Source organism: Xiphophorus couchianus, chromosome 4 (genome assembly GCF_001444195.1).
Source record: "Xiphophorus couchianus chromosome 4, X_couchianus-1.0, whole genome shotgun sequence".
Lineage (NCBI taxonomy): Eukaryota > Metazoa > Chordata > Actinopteri > Cyprinodontiformes > Poeciliidae > Xiphophorus > Xiphophorus couchianus.
This window is the reverse complement of record NC_040231.1, coordinates 30,402,261-30,418,227: the sequence shown is the minus strand read 5'-3', so window position 1 is coordinate 30,418,227 and position 15,967 is coordinate 30,402,261. Positions and strand designations below refer to the sequence as shown.

The window sequence follows — 15,967 nt, the reverse complement described above, 5'->3', positions numbered from 1 at the left end:
GAACAGAAATCAGCTATATCATACAGACATCATTCTAACCGTATTATTGCCGTCTGGGGCAACTCAAAGCCTGACCTAATCACCGTTATACTCCTTCTATCATATTCATCTGCGTTTGCCTTTTTGCTTACAGCCTGGAGCTTGCTTTCTGGAAATTCACCAGTCACTTGCGATGATGGATTACCCCTCAGCCCGTTAGAGAGATCATAGTAAATAATTTCAATTTAATGGTCAGAATATATATCAAAGTTCACAGAAGAGCAGATAAATCAAACAGCAATTGAGACAGGAAGGGAGGCACGAGCAAATGTTTGGTTCCTGAAGTTACGGCGATTCTGCCGACTAGGGAGGAAAACCTTTACTGGAATATTGACTTAAATACTTTTAAGCTATTACATCAAACTTTTCTGAATATATAATGTCCATGACTGAGAGGAATCCAAACTTTGCATTTAAATGAAAAAAGAAACAAACCAACTTATCAATATAAATTCAATTTCTAAAGTTGCTTATGTCATCAGTGAGGTGACTGTGCTTACATCCAGCAGCCAATGGGAACGCAATTTAGAATTTCCACTTTACCTTAGCTGTTTTAGTATTGTGGGAATAAACCAGATTAAGTGGAGAATCTTTGTTTCTTTATAGGTGATTGTTCTGGCATGGGAGACTAGCGCCCACCTGTAATGGTCGTAGTGTGAAAGGTGGTACACACCGGACAAACAAACATGGATGTATACGACAACAACTGAGGGCAATTTCTGAGAGACCAATTCAGCTAAAAGTCATGTTTTAGAATATGGAAGAACGCAGAATCAACCCATCTTTAAATGGGGGAACTTTGAAACTCAATGTAGAAAGACTCCCAAACCAAGACTTTTTCGCTACAAATTCAACACACAATAAAAACACATCACAGTGCAGCAAAATTTAGAAAAAGCTACAGCTTCTGTTGATTTTGAGGTTTCGCCTCAGATAGACATTGTGTTTACACTGATGTTTAGACGTCTAAATCAATTGCAGTCAAACTGCTCTGTCTATATTTTATGACATTTAAGTCCAATGGACCTTTGTAATTTGGTTAAGCAGAAGTAAAAAGTACACTTCTCAGATTTGGCTCTGGCTGTCAATGGTGACAACGAGACATTTCATCTGCATTTCATTTTCTCCCTCATTCCCTTACAGCTCAAGCATGAAGATATTCCCTCTATAATTATGCAACTCTGTTTATTAAAAAGAAGTTGCTTGGTTTAGGTCGTCTCTTCTATGCCGTTGCTAAACTCTGAGTACGCCTTCTGTCGCACTAATTCACGACTGTGGCTTTTTGATTTTCAAAACAAGCCCAAAAATGTTACATAAAATAGAGCTACCTCAATAAAGATTGATTAAAAGCTTTTGAATAAAGCCAACCTTGGTGACTCCACTTTGCAGAAGTTTGCTCAATATTGTCTTATAAGGGAATAAATTTCAGGTTGTGCTTGACGCACTATTGGCTGGGGCTTGTGAAGCAGCCAATCCAGGAGTGCAATTTATTTTCGCTAGAAGCAAAATAACTGGAGTCATTTTCACATGTAACTAAATGTTTTGCTGAAAGGACATATATGTCTTTACAATGCTCCCTTGATTTTTATACCTCAGGTTTCAGCGGCGGACAAAGAGCCAAAATACAAGAATACTAGGAACGTCCTCTAGAAATTATTATAACGGTCTATTTTAACAGTTAAAACAAGATCAAATTAACCTTAATACGCATTCATACATAGAGTGGAAATGCTTTTAGCGCTACCACAGAAGCTAATAGCTACCAGCTGCACTATCTGCACTACTGCGGGTTCAGCCAATCAGCGCCAAGGAAAATAAATGTCAATCCTAGATTGGCTGCTTTGCAAATGCCAGCCAATAGTTTCTTCAGGCAGCGTTGTATTGAGGTGTCTTAAAGCTGCATTTTCTGTCAAATGTGTTAGAAATGCGCAATGGAAAAATCCACAAATAGGCAAATTCTAGGCAAATAATTTTGAGTAACAAAAATACTGAACCACGAATACACGACAATCCACTGCAGTTCCTTTGTATCAGAATGAAAGAACACAGTTCTGCTGTGTTAAGACAAGGTGATGTCCACCATTTCAGTTAAATATTTTCTTATATTTAAAAATGAACTGATCATCTTGGGATGAAAGTTCAATTTTCAATCAGTTCCTTCAAGTTGCCAAATTGAAGGAAGTTAAATTGGAAAAAACAACAACAAAAAAACCATAAGGAACCTGGTAAGTTTTGGTACAAGACTAAAAATATTTCCTCAGACTCTCTATTATTCAGATGACAACTGATAATGTGGGAAATATCGCACATGCATAAATGCATAATGTCTCAGTCACGTTTGCAGGTATGTACGCATAAAGCTGTGAGGAAGACTCATTATGTGATTGATATCTGAAGGGCTCCATGTTGTCACTTTAGCTGATTAATATCTGATGTTTGAACGAGGCGACGTCCAATACAAACTTGCAGGCTGCGGCACACTGCCCCTCTTAATCTCCTTTAGTAATAAATAATTAACTAAGTTGACAAAAATTTGTTCATCAAACATTTAGAAACTGCACAACTAGCCGGAAAATTTTCTGACGTGAAAACCTGTACTTTTACATCTTCATTTGAAGAAATCTTCTGTGTAATAGAAGATGGAAAAATCTATCTTGTGTGCAGATGGGAAAATAGCATCTTCTGCATGAATTCCAACTTCAATTCCTTAAAATAGCGGCAACTTAAATTAGTCCAGCTGACAGCTACCGCATTCACTCAATCATTTCCATAAGTACCTTTACCCTCGCTGCCCATTAGTGGCTTTTAGAAAGCATTACGGAGCCTTGCGATGACACGCCGGAGCGAGTCCGCTCCTCTTCTCCCCTGCACGACGCGGGGACGCTCTGCCCTTGTTTTCCTCTCTCAGATTGATTAACTGACCTTGATGCAACGATCGGCAGCCTGACAGCGAAAGATGAGACTTCCACGCGTCCCGAAGCCGCACAGAAAATTTTGGAGAGAGATCATTAATTGGAGAGGGTGCCGTGACAGCTTATGTGCGCGTAAATAAAAACAAATTTTATTTTTTTAACACCCCTACGGTTTGTCGCGTCTTGCAGATTTTCATTCTTTACTTTAGATTGTTTTTCTTTCTATTTTATTGTTTTGGGTTTTTGTTTTCTTACTCCTGCTGACCCTGGTGCATGAAATTCTCTTAATAACTTCTGCTCCCTAGCAACATGGAGGGGAGGGGGGCCTTAGTGACAAGTCCTGTTACTCACATTGTTGTCCTAGCCATTAAAAAAAAAAAAAAAGAGCTTGTGTGTAAGCTCGCTCATGAATAAACGCTCTCATTTACCTTCCCCTTCATAAACTTTATTATTTTCCCCCCATTTCATTTTTTTCCTCCGCTTTTTACCTTGTGGGCACAGCACAGACGCATGGGGGGGGAAAGGCAACTTTGTTTGAAAAACGACCCTATGGCGAAGGAGAAGGCGCCTTTTTGTCCTTAGTCTCTTTGAGAGTCTTTTGCTATTCATCGGGCCGCGGCGGCAGCGGCAGCAGCTAGAGAGGCAATCTCATGCAGATCACACTGAAGGGCTTCATTACCTAGAAGCCAGCCACTGTTTTGTTCTCCCTCAAGGGAAGAGCCAATGAGAGAGCATTAGTTTAGCAAAGGAGAAGTGAGACGGAGGGAGAAGTTGAAGAAAAGATGAAGCGGTGGATGTTTGAGGTTGGGGTGAGTCAGAAAGGCTCCACGGGGAAAAAAAAGTGACACCTCAGCGACGGCGTCTTCACGTCCGCAGCTGCTAGCGGCTTTGTGCTGGTGCAGAGGGAGGCGTGCGGATCGGTGGACATGTGCGTGTGACACAGGAGGGCTGGCAGGGGACACTTCGCTGCTGTGTGTTTCTGCCTGCATGCAAAGGGAAAAAAAAATAAAAAATCTACCCCCCCCCCGGGGCTTTAAAGGGCTCATATTACTCTGTCTGGACCAAGAGTGATGATGTTCCATGCATAATTTAGCACTACATTGGATAATAAATAACATTTGATGAATTAGTAATGAAGATTTGTGTGATGTGGAGCATCTGTGACTGTGTTATGTGTTTTTAATTGTTCTCTCTCTTTTGCAGGGTTCTGCAAAAGTATTCGACCCACTGAACTTTTCCATATTTTGTCATATTGCTACGACAACCTTCACCGTATTTTGCTGGAGTTCTATGTGTTAGATCAACATAAAGCACATTGTAGACAAGATAAAGGAAAAGACTTTAATGTTCCTCATAGATTCTCATCATGTTTTCGTCTTAAGCTAATTCGTTGTAACTTCTGGCTGTATGTTAAGGATTCTGTTGGAGGTAGCAATGCACCAATCCACCGTTTTCACTTATGATACCGATATCTGAGGTTTAGTATCGGCTGACACTAATCCAATCAATACCGATCTTAAAAAAAGTCCCAAATTGACTTAAAATGTGTATGTAGACGGAGGAAAGGCTTGTAGCTGCTCAACCTCTCACGGTAAACTAACCTAGGTTAACTAACTCACTCTTGGGTTACCTAGCAACAGCCCGTTGAGTAAACTGTGCAGCAGCCAGCCGCAGTCGAACATTATTCCACATAAAGCAGCTGAGTAAATTACCGCTTTAGAATTTATCTGGTGAAATTAATTTAGGGGATGCTAAGCGTGCTAAACATTTTCAAAGTTAGCAAAAATGTTAAGCGAAAAATTAGCTCCACTATTAGCGCATTAGCAGGATTTCTGAAGCAATCCCACCACTGCCACTGGAAATACATGACTGTTATCTTTTAAACACCGTGAAATTAAACAAAGCTAACCTGAATTAGCCGTTAGCTTACTGACAAGGAGAGAGTGGCTAACTGATGAGTAACTCAAGGTACAAATGGAGCCGGCTAAAACTAAGCCTACATCTTCAACACGCCCGCACACACAGAATTGGACTGGTACACACAGGAGCTCAGCTCAGATGCTGTTGCCAAATGAGGTGAGATAGATAGGAGCAGTGGGTTATTTACAGAGAATCTCCAGCATGTCAGTTAACTCCTCTCTGCCTCCGAGGCCTGTCCTATCCAAATTTAGCACGGCCGCGGCAAACAGCAGACTGGCGCGCCGGCTGCTGGGCCTGAGAGAGTCCGAGCCTTGGCCCTGTTCACCGTTCTGACCTCCACTCGCCCCCCGCGCGCGGCCTCAGAGCAGCCCACCAACGTAATCGCAGCCGCTGTCTGAAGCGCCGCTCATCAGATGCGCTCCGGCTCAGCACCGGCCCCAGCTGCCCACTGTGTTAAAGGGCCAGGAGCCCACCCCCCTGCACACCCCCCTGCCACTCAGCCCATCTGCCAAGCTGCAGACCGGAGTCGAGGATCAGAGAAGAGAGAGACACAGACACTAGAAGCCCACTCTCTTAGCCCCGCGGTCCAAAGCTCAGCAGAGAAATGGTAGATAAAAGACGCACTATAAATGTTGCTCTCGTACTGGTGGGTTGCTGTGACCCCAAAATGCTGCAGCCGTTTACTCAAGCTACGCTGCTTTTAATGCACCCAGACTCAGACTTTTGCAAGGCCAACATGTGCTGAAGACGCGCAGAGAGATCGGGATAAAATAGCCGTGTTCCTCACTATATCCGGGCAGCTTTTATTTATAGAACATCTGGCTCAAGTCAAGCATGAAATGGTCTGAAAATATCTCAGCTTTTCCTCTATTGATCCAAAACACAGAGTGCAAAAACAAAAGCAGATAGACAGACAGATCTGCTTGCTAAAACTGGTTAGTCAGACTAAGTCAGGGAAAATCTGTTAAATACCATAAAGATACTCTGAAGATTTAAACCTAAAGGTAAATTCATTTAAACAGCTCTCTATCTTCTCACTGTGGCGCATCGGCAGTGACGTTCACTTTTCGATTGAGAGCTTTAAGAGGTCCATGAAACAAGGAGATACAATAGAAGCACAGAAGCATGGTTGTTGTTTTTGAATCCATTTTTATACGCCAGTCAGGTCTGGGCATTATTGCTGTTATTTAATGTTTTTTCTTTATTTCATTTCTTGCAGAAGCCATCCACGGTTGCCTCATTTGAGCGATTTATTATGGTATTTCATCTGTTTCCATTGTAAAAGCGACCAATCAGACTGATCCGTACCAAACTATTTCTGGGCTCCCTTCAGTTATAGGCCTGTAGGAAAAAATAGAAATCAAAATAGCCTTTACTGTCCCACAGATGGGAAATTGACATAGAACAGTACGATATGGTTTGGGTGGAACTACTGGTGTCACACAATGCCGTTCATTCATTGGGGAACAAAAACACATCACTGTGTGCAACAAGCACGAGACATGCTAATCCGCCATGTTTGTTATCACACGAGTATGACACGATGTTCGGTGCTTGGGTTTAACCCGGTGAGAATCCAAACACTCTCCTGAATTTGTTGGACCTTAAAATGGCGTACCGAACAACTCCAACCCGTTTAGCCCAAGAGCCACGTCTGGACACGAACCCCAGATGACTCATGGCTGCAGTTACAGCGAAAGGTGTTTCTACAAAGTATGGACTGTAGGTGAGCTGATTACATATGAACATCACAGTTACCAAAGTTTTGTACTGGAAACATTTATGGAACCCATTCATCTTTGGTTCTCACTTCACACACTCGTGCTAGTCAAGCCAAGTGAAGTTTATCTGCATAGCAACAAGGCAGTTCAAAGGGCTTTACACCATGAAAACATCAGTCAGTCACCAGCTATGAAACAAGCAATAAACAATGCATTTTGCCAAATCATCATACATCAAATATGTACAATCAATATTCCATTTACTACTAATCAAAGGCAGCTAATGTGTTTTTTAACCTTGACTTAAAGGAACTCAGTATTTCCAGAAGACCTCAGAGGTCTGGAAGCTTGATAACAGATCTTTATTGTATCTGTTGTCAACAGATACAATCCATTTGGTGTTAAGCCAGTCAGTGATTTTAAAGTTTGTTCTCTGAGCTACAGGGAGCCAGTGGAAGGACTGTAGAACTGGAGTGATGTCCTCTATCTTCCTGGTTTTAGCGAATAGCATGTCTGTGCTATTTTGTGTTGCTCCATCATGTAAAATCCTATAACATGTTTCTCGTTGACAAAATGTGGAAAGGTTCAGAGGGGGCTTATATCGGAAAAACTATTTCCCAGCTTTGATGAAACGTGGTGCGGCGTAAAACGATGCGGTGATCACAGTGAGCTCTCTGCAGCCTGCTGAAAGCGGCTCTGATAAAGGTCTGCAACTTGCTCATTTCCATACGTCGCATCTTGATCAAGTCCGCTCATTCATCGTCCAAATCTGTGATGACAAGCCTTTACTTATTTTCTCAGCTGCCGGTGGTGATGAAACCATAATCAGAAACATCATTAAGATCCTCCGCAGACGGCCGGGCCTGTTAGTCCTGTTACCCGCGCCCATAATAGCTCTGAAAATGCAAATCAACTCCAGGTAATCTATTAATGTCACTTCGGTTTTATGTCTCCGCTCCAATTTAGCGGATCCTGACACTTTTGGCGAGGATCTGCGCCTCGGTGCAGGTATTCATCTTGCTGCGGTTTCAGGGAGGGCGGGCCATCTGTCGGCGAGCCCCGCTTATTAATCGGCCTGATAATGAAGCGCACTCGCAGCCCGACACTCCTGGGGCGTCTGTCTCTCCCTCGCACACGACTTTTTTTGTGCTGCAGAACAACTTTCACCAAGTTTGCTTCGCAGCGGAGCAATTATTGTCATTCGCACCCCCTCGTAGCGCGCCGAGGAGGGCCCGGCGACCTCCTCCTAATTACCTGAAGCATCACTTCCAGCAGACTTTGTAATTTCCATCTACATCACAACCCCGCTTGTTAGCTGCAGACGGTGGCAGAGCCTCATAATTCCGGGCATATGGCCGACAAACATACAAGGGAATTTGTCAGCTTGTACTGGCCTTAAAGTCGAAGACCCCATTAATGGGCAAAACAGGATCCACTAATCCTGTGAGATCTGTGCAATCAGTGCCAAAGAAAACACATTAATATCACGGGCGGGCTTGCAGCCGTAAGCAATAAACTTGCTTTAACTGCAGTGACACTGAGGCATAAATACAAAATGAATACATTCACACAGCTAACAACGTTGGCTAAGCACGCAGAGACATCAAGTACTAATCAGCTGGGAGGAAATAAACAGGTTTTTCCTTTTTTATTTCCCTGAAGATTAGAAGCAGAGAAAATTACCTAAACCTTGGATGCTTAAAACGCATGCAAAAAAAATAATAAAAAAATAAAATAAATAAGAGCTTGACAACCTGGAAGATTTTCTGTAAGTGATTAAAGCTTTACTAATTAATATTTTATTCCAAATGAAAGGTTAAATTAGAATGTGGGATGTGGGTTTATCGTTGATAAAGCCTTCTCACTGATTTATAACAACTCCCTCAGTTACAGTGTGGAGGAATATATATAACAGGCCAATGCATCAAAAACACTAAGATGTGAATATAGCACACTTGCTTTTGGTTGAATATATACAGTGAACTAGGAAAACCTAAAGAAACACTCCAAACATGGTTAGACTTCTAATTAAAAAGCAAGTAAATAAATATTGTGGAACAAAATTTTTTCCCAAGGAGTGTTTGTAGTAGATTCTCTGTGAAAAACACCTGGATCAGTATGAGACTCTTACTGCACAGTGACCCTGAATCAAACTACAGAGGTGTCTGTATTTACGGAAAGATCTCATGGTAAGATGTGATCTAATTTTTTTAGATTGTAACAAACAGTGGTGAGTTCACTTCTGCTAAAACGCTAATAGCGAAGCTAATTAGCTCTTTAGCTTCCCTTACATCAGTTTTTATGTTTAAATCCTAAAACGCAAATTTACGTGGCTGTTTTGTAAGCTTCCAGTTGAATAAGGTTCGAGTTTTGAGAGGAAGTTTTGGCTGCCGACTTAAGAATTCTTCAAGTAGTTAGATGTTTATCTTTACACTTATGTTTTGAAGAGACTGTTTGTGTCGTAGTCCTGTTTCCTCTATATGCTAGGAAACATAAATACAATATCTAAGGGTATTATAGGACATTAAGCTTATAATCCTAAAATTGGGTTGTGGTCTTTCAAGGGCAGATATAATTTGAATTTAAGTTAGCGCTTTTGCTAACATAGTGCTTTAGCGTTAGCAAAACTAATGTTTATGAGGCCCCTACCTAGGATCCTAATATACTAATTTTACAACAAAGAGCCATCATAACCTCAATAACCTCAAAAGCTTCGAGTAGTTGGTCATGCTAAAGTCTACACGAACAAAGTCTAGAAGGCTAAAGTGTGATTGGGATTAAGACTCATACGTATACTTTTAACGCTTTTTGTTTTACAGTTTTCTCTCCATTTGTCCTTTTTAGCTTGAATTTGACATTTTATAATATTTAGTACATAATAAACCTGTAATAATGGCTCCAGCAAAGACAACAAAGACAGACTTTTCGTAAATCTCAGTTTTTCTCAGCAATACTTCTGAATCTTTCACCAAAACCAAAACGCAAGATTAGATAAAGGTTGAAACGGACAATCATTCCTTATTGAGTTTCGTGGAGTGTGTCGAAAGTGCATTCCCTATATTTGGAAAAAGCCTGACAAAACAATCTTATAGAACCCAGCTCAATAGATCAAGGTTAGTGGCAGCCCCACAAGCCTTCCTGAGACCTCGTTTATGGAAAACCCTCAATCATTTTCAGAGTAAACTAATTAGAGTTACCCCAATTAAGTTAACTTTTTGCCAAATTCCTGAGCTAATTTGGCTGCTGGTAAGTTTTAGATTTTTAATTTTGATGCAGCTTTATTCTACCGGGTCATTAATCTTCATGCATTTCTCCAGTGGAAGAGTAATGCACCAGAAATAAACCAATAAGTGGAACATCAACCGGGTCTAGTAAACGAGGACTACCAGAAAATAGTTGGTAGCCTTCTCCGTAACTAAAATGTTGTTTTTTTTTGGATCCATTTCACCCTTTAACATTATTAGCTCATAAAAAGATCCTATCACAGAAAGCCAACTGATAGCAGATATACCCAGGCCGCTTACGCTAATGACATCTAATTTTATTCCGGCAAACCATTTCCCCTCCAGCGAAGTGATGGCCTTTACTCCCCCCTTTTTTGCTCCCCCGTCTTTGTTGCACTGTACTTAGACGGACGATGTGCTTCACAGTGATAGTCACCTCCATTCTTCGCCATTCAGGGGAATGAAAGTCAGGGAAAAGTCACAGAAAGCCACACGTCTTATCCGACTAGCTCTTTTAAAGGAAGAACAAAAGGTCTTTCTCCTTCATTTCCCATTAACCTCTGTGCTCCTCAGCGCACAGGAAACACGGCAACCTCAGCGGCCCATGTCACATATCTCATCTGGCTGTGGGGGAAACGCTTCCTTTGGTGGATGCTGACATTCAATACGAGGGTGGGTTAGGGGGTGTGAGGGAGGTTCTATCTAGCTGTAGTCCTTGACAGATAAAGGTGGGCGTTGATATTTGTCTCGGTCTTGCCGATACCGTGCGGATACACTCTCGATAAGCGCCGTATGGCCAAAGACACTGATGAAGTCTGGAGTGGAGCTGACAAGCTCTCTAAGTGGATAACATCGTCAGGAGAAGCGGGCTGTTATGGCCTCGGATTAGATTTTTTGATCGTTCAACGCAGGTGGGGCACATCGTCCCTCTCAACGGCATCCCAACCCGGCGAGCCGTCTTCTCTCGCATGCCGTAATTACATTTGAATACTCCCCACTTTCTGTCTGAGGTTTTTAACTTGCGTGCGGCAGACTTCACTAGAGTCTGTTTATCCCGGCTCCGCTTCTCGTGGACTTTATTAGTCCCCAACGCGGGTCGACACACTTCCAGTAGTCCGCAGAGTCCAACGCGCATTCTCAATTTGACGGTGATGAAGAGGAAACGCTGCTGGAAGGAAAGCTGGGGGGTTATGAATACGAGACGGGAGAGATGAATGACTGTTTTTGTTTAGTTTGTCCGGAGCGTTTTCCCATAATGCCGCAGCACATGAAAACTTAACCAGAGGAAAACCCGAAGCTGAGAGGAGGGGGTGAAAAAAGGCTTTCAAACAAACAACTGAGCATCCGTGAATGTTTAATTAATCAGTAGTGACAAAAGGGAACAACAGTCAACAAAGAGATGCCGATTTCCATTTCTTATGCATTATTCCCACCGGCAAATCACAGAGTGCTGTCAACTGCCACTTTACACTCTACCCCGTCTTCACGGTTGTCTCTGCTCTGAACTGCCAAAACCCCTCAGAGAGCCCGAGTTCTGCTCAACCCGAGATCCTAAAGCCTAGAGCAGTGAGGATCACGTAGCAGAGTTCAGACAAAAAGAGTTCACTGTTCCTCTGTGTTTACACGGATACTTTTACAGCATCTTTTGTTCCTTTTTGCTTCCAAGCACAGCGGCGGCTAATAAGAATCAGCTAAAGGCGTCAGGAGCAAACTGGAGCTAAATCCCCGCCGTCTCGTAGAACCGATGCAAAAGGCTGCATCATACAGATGGGATTTACCCAAACAGATTCCGTTACATACCTAACACCATCTGCCCTAGAATGTTATGTCACCTCCATGACAGGTTACAAGAGGCAGCTCAATGAAGAAACACAATAACAAGCGCATAACGCCAGGCAACAGACCTCAGCTCTCTCGGTGAGTTCCTCCAATGTCAAAACCGCATCAAGACAAGCACTGATCGCCTTTTTCCTGCTGATGGGAACATTTTTCTGCAAGACCCCTTGCTCCTGTGAGGTCAGTGGTGAGGTAACACTGAAGCAAAGTTAAATAACAAAATGATCCAGTGACGGGAGTTCTTCCCCGCCTGTATGAGCAACACATTACCATCCTACAGTGGTCATGTAAATGCAGGAAGTGAGAATATAGCAATTCATTAGCAGGCAATGCAGTGTCTAAAGGGACGTGTCTACAGGTTTATGTGGCAGTTGTGTAATGGTACTCTATAGCTACTCTGTCATTTAGGTTGCTTTTCCATTAGAAGGCCTCCTACAGCTGCACAAACTATGATTCAGGCTGTTCTGTTGTTGAGTACGGACAGTTCCACCTCTCTGCAGACATAAAAAGCAGTTATTGTGCCACTGCCAATAGCGGCTTCGTCATATCACCTTAAGGAAAAATGCACACATCAGTGACTACTCTATGATACAACTGGGTCATAGTTGATTCTCAGTCTATGGTTGCTTGGCATTTCAAGGATATTAGCCAGAGAAATGAATGACAGCAACAAGAAGAAAATGTTTAAGGATAGCTAGTTAGTAGAATTATAGTCTTTAAGGAGTCATGTTAGCTAAAATGTTGACAGAAACCTGAACGATAAGGTCTTTAGAAAAACAAGTATCTCTGCCATGCTGTTTGAAAAAATAATGTAATACACATGCATCAGATTCAGAAAAGTTTTCATTCACATGAATCTGCATAAATACAGTATGTCTCTGAACATTGTTTTAAGCATGTCAAACATATAGGGGGCAGTGTAGTGCAAAGCTAAAATCCTCTGTCAGCCAATCAGATTGCTTCAAAACAACCACCACTTCCTGTTGGGAATTAAACATGACACTAAGAGATTAATTTGTGTGGACAGATAGATAGACAGAGAGATGGGCTGAACTACTTTTATATTAAAATAAAAAGTTATAGAGTTGCTTTTATAAATTTCCACTTTGGTTAGAGTTTTTATGAATAACTGCTTTTAGTGATATTAAACTGAGTTTTCGAATAAAAGTCCAAAGCGCATAAAAGTGCATTTGTTTTTCCAGATATCTAGCTAGGTGTGGACTAGGTCACACCTAGCCTAGTCCACACAGACTAGATGTGAATCCATATTTCAAATTTGTAGAGTTGCTATTTAATTGGTGATGTACTTTCTCTTTATCAATTTACCACTATTAATGGTTAGCATAGTGGTGTCCTGGTAGGTCATAGTTCATAAACAGTACGACTAATACTGGTGGTACTTCAAATCTTTCTACAAATACCTGAGGAGTGTGAAAATGAACTTAGAAATAGATGACTGAATACATATGCACAGCACAATTGTCACACATTACAACCACCGATATGTTAAAATGTGATAAATTTCAAAGTACTTTTGCAAGGCACTGTATAAAGTTAACTACTGCTAGAAAAGCATGGATTGTAATTACAGCAGGCAGCTGCCCACAAACAGCTGGAATCTGCAAATGTCTGAGATGCCTTTTAAAAACGCTTACAATAGCCTATTTTAATTATTCAAACACTAACTATCTTGACTTGCATTAATACACACAGTGGAAAGTGTCTCAGCACAACCACCGTAGTGCCAACAGTTTGGCCATGTTTTGCATATTTGCATGTCTTTGTAGATAAGCTGTTTACAGAGGGCCAACTTTGAACTGGGTTTGATCTTGACCCCAGTTGTGAGGTCCCAGCACTGAGCTGTGGGTTGAAGTCTCAGAGATTTGACTCGATTCATCATTCATGTGCTTTCCCTGGCCAAAAATGCTCATCACAGACACTTCTTCCCTCTTGTTCTGATTCTCTCATTATTTCTGTGAGATAGCCCATTAGAGATCAGCAGTCTTGGAAACCTCACACACTGATTAGGGCTGCCGCACAAGGCAAGAGGTTAGAAATTAGGTCGGTGAACTGTGACTTACCAACAGCAGACATTTCGGGAACAGACGCGCGGTACGGGCCTTCGATGAACTGCGGCGGATTGTCGTTTATGTCCTGGACTTTGATGATAAACTCGGACGGTGGCTCCAAAGGCTCGTCTGTGTCGGCGTTAACGACCTGGGCTGTTAGCGTGTACTCCGCTTTCTCCTCGCGGTCCAGCCTCTTCATGGCGTGGATGTCACCTGTTAACTCGTTGATGGCGAAGATGGTGCCTGCCCCCTCGCCTGCCAGGACATATTTGATGTTCTTGTTGCCCACATCCAAGTCTGTGTGTAGCTGCAATCAAAAGGACAGGTAAGAGGTCATGTCAGGAAGACGACGGGAGAAATAAATCAGGTCACCTTTCAGTATGTGGCAGAGCTACAACGATATTCATGTGTTTAACTTGGAAATCTGCATAAAAAAAAGAATGTTCACACATCCTCTCCATCTGATCCTGAGTCAGCTTGACTTCATTTATTTTTTGCAAAGAAGAGTCGACAAAAGTTCTGTGGAAAGCTGGTAGACTTACTGTATATCCCAAAAGACTTACAGATGTAATTTCAACAGAAGGTGGCGTTCAAGCAGGAGGCTAAACACAAACACACATTTCTCCAATTTTTCTTCATAAATTCTTTTCTCAAAACATCTATCCTTTACTTTTTACTTCAATATTTTTACCCTTTGTGGTTGTCTTTCCAAAAAAAAACATTATTGAGCTCATATTGAAGTTCGCAATAGGGAAAATAAAATGGAAATGTAGTCATTAGTGGGGCATGGGTATCTTTCAAGTTTTGTGCATATCCAGGTAAAGTTTCCGACATGACTGTAATATGTTGTTGTTTCTGCTGCACTCCGCTGAAAGAAGTGTTGCCCAGATACTAAACGTGGCCCAACATTGCCTACGCTTAGCTAAATGAGGCCCGCTGGGGACAATAAGTTTATAAGTAGCGCTGAAAATGGACCATAGCCTACATAGTTCCTCGTTATACATCAACAATGCATCATACAAGAACGCAATACCAGGTAGAATGCTCCCTGAAGTCTACAATTCGCAGAACAGAGAGGCCCGGTTGTGGCCTGGTTATATATACAGTATGACAGGGCAAGAATCAGAAGTCCATAAAAAAAATAAAAATTGAAGAGGAATCATTCCTCGTTCATTCGCTCAAATAAACAGTCCAAAAGTCGGTGGACGGTGCTGCATGCTCCTCATTATTTTTGTGATTACGGTTTCATTAGTTCACTAAAGCTGCATTACATGCTAAGCTGAGTGGTTAGATCCCACTCGCTGCACAGCCTGGTATAACTAATGAGGCTGACAGCGCTGTGTAAGGCGAGGAGGAGAAAGCCTGAGCTGGGCTGGGTTAAAAAAGTTAAAGCTACAGGAGGGAAAAAAGAAAGAAAGGAAAAACAGGGAAATGGAAGGAAACATGAGAAGGAAGCAGTATACAAAAGCAAAGACGTTTGACTTTATTCAACTAAATACATATAGCACTTGCTCTACTGTGAGCCTCCTTTCATATAAGCCTCCTGATCTGTGATGCGATTGATTTTTAGAGAGGGGGGGAAAAAGACAGAGCTGGGTGTTCCTGGGTTCAGCTGCCAGCTCTCACCTTTCAGGCGGTGTTTCGTTAACGTGCGTGCCTCTCAAAAGAGGTGAATGCGCAACGAGCTCATGGGCATGAATCAAAACATCTGAATTCAGCAGCTTTAATTTCATCGCCCTGCCGGCGTTTCGGCGGGGGACTCCTGTGGGAGCGCAGCCGGGGTGCAGAGTAGCGAGGCGGGGATCTGTCGGCGAAAAGCCCGACCCCTGGAGCCCTCCTAGCGCTGCGTTCACGCCGGCCAGCTTTTATGCTTTTGCCGTCTCCGAGGTGTTGTTTGAAGACACTGACGAAGCACATTCGCTTAAATTGTCACACCTTGCACTTTTGTTTTCCTAATTGTGCCATCATTTCACATGAATGATGTAGCTCATTAGCACAAATGCCTTACAACATCCTGCACACTGAGGAACTCCAAATGAGCTCAAATTGATGATGGTCTGTCATCTTTTTCCCCCCATGTTTTTACTCTGTGTGGCTACTTGTCTGTACTCTCATACATGCAAGTCAATGTTTTCGTCACAAGGGTTGAGTTAGATGGGAAACATTGTATTCAACTCAAATAAAGAACTGAGAAAATGTTTCTGCAACTATTAGGCTTTTATCGTTTGTGTCTGACATCTTGTATA

General features: G+C 42.2%; 1 protein-coding gene across 2 annotated transcripts in view; it reads right to left on the bottom strand.

Moving 5' to 3' along the window:
* Positions 1-15,967, bottom strand: part of cdh8 (cadherin 8) — a 151,645-nt gene that overhangs the window by 78,339 nt on the left and 57,339 nt on the right. For both annotated transcript variants that reach the window (XM_028015319.1, XM_028015317.1), the window contains exon 3: positions 13,734-14,028. In XM_028015319.1, coding sequence (XP_027871120.1) covers positions 13,734-14,028 — 295 coding nt within the window. The remainder of the gene's footprint in view (positions 1-13,733; positions 14,029-15,967) is intronic.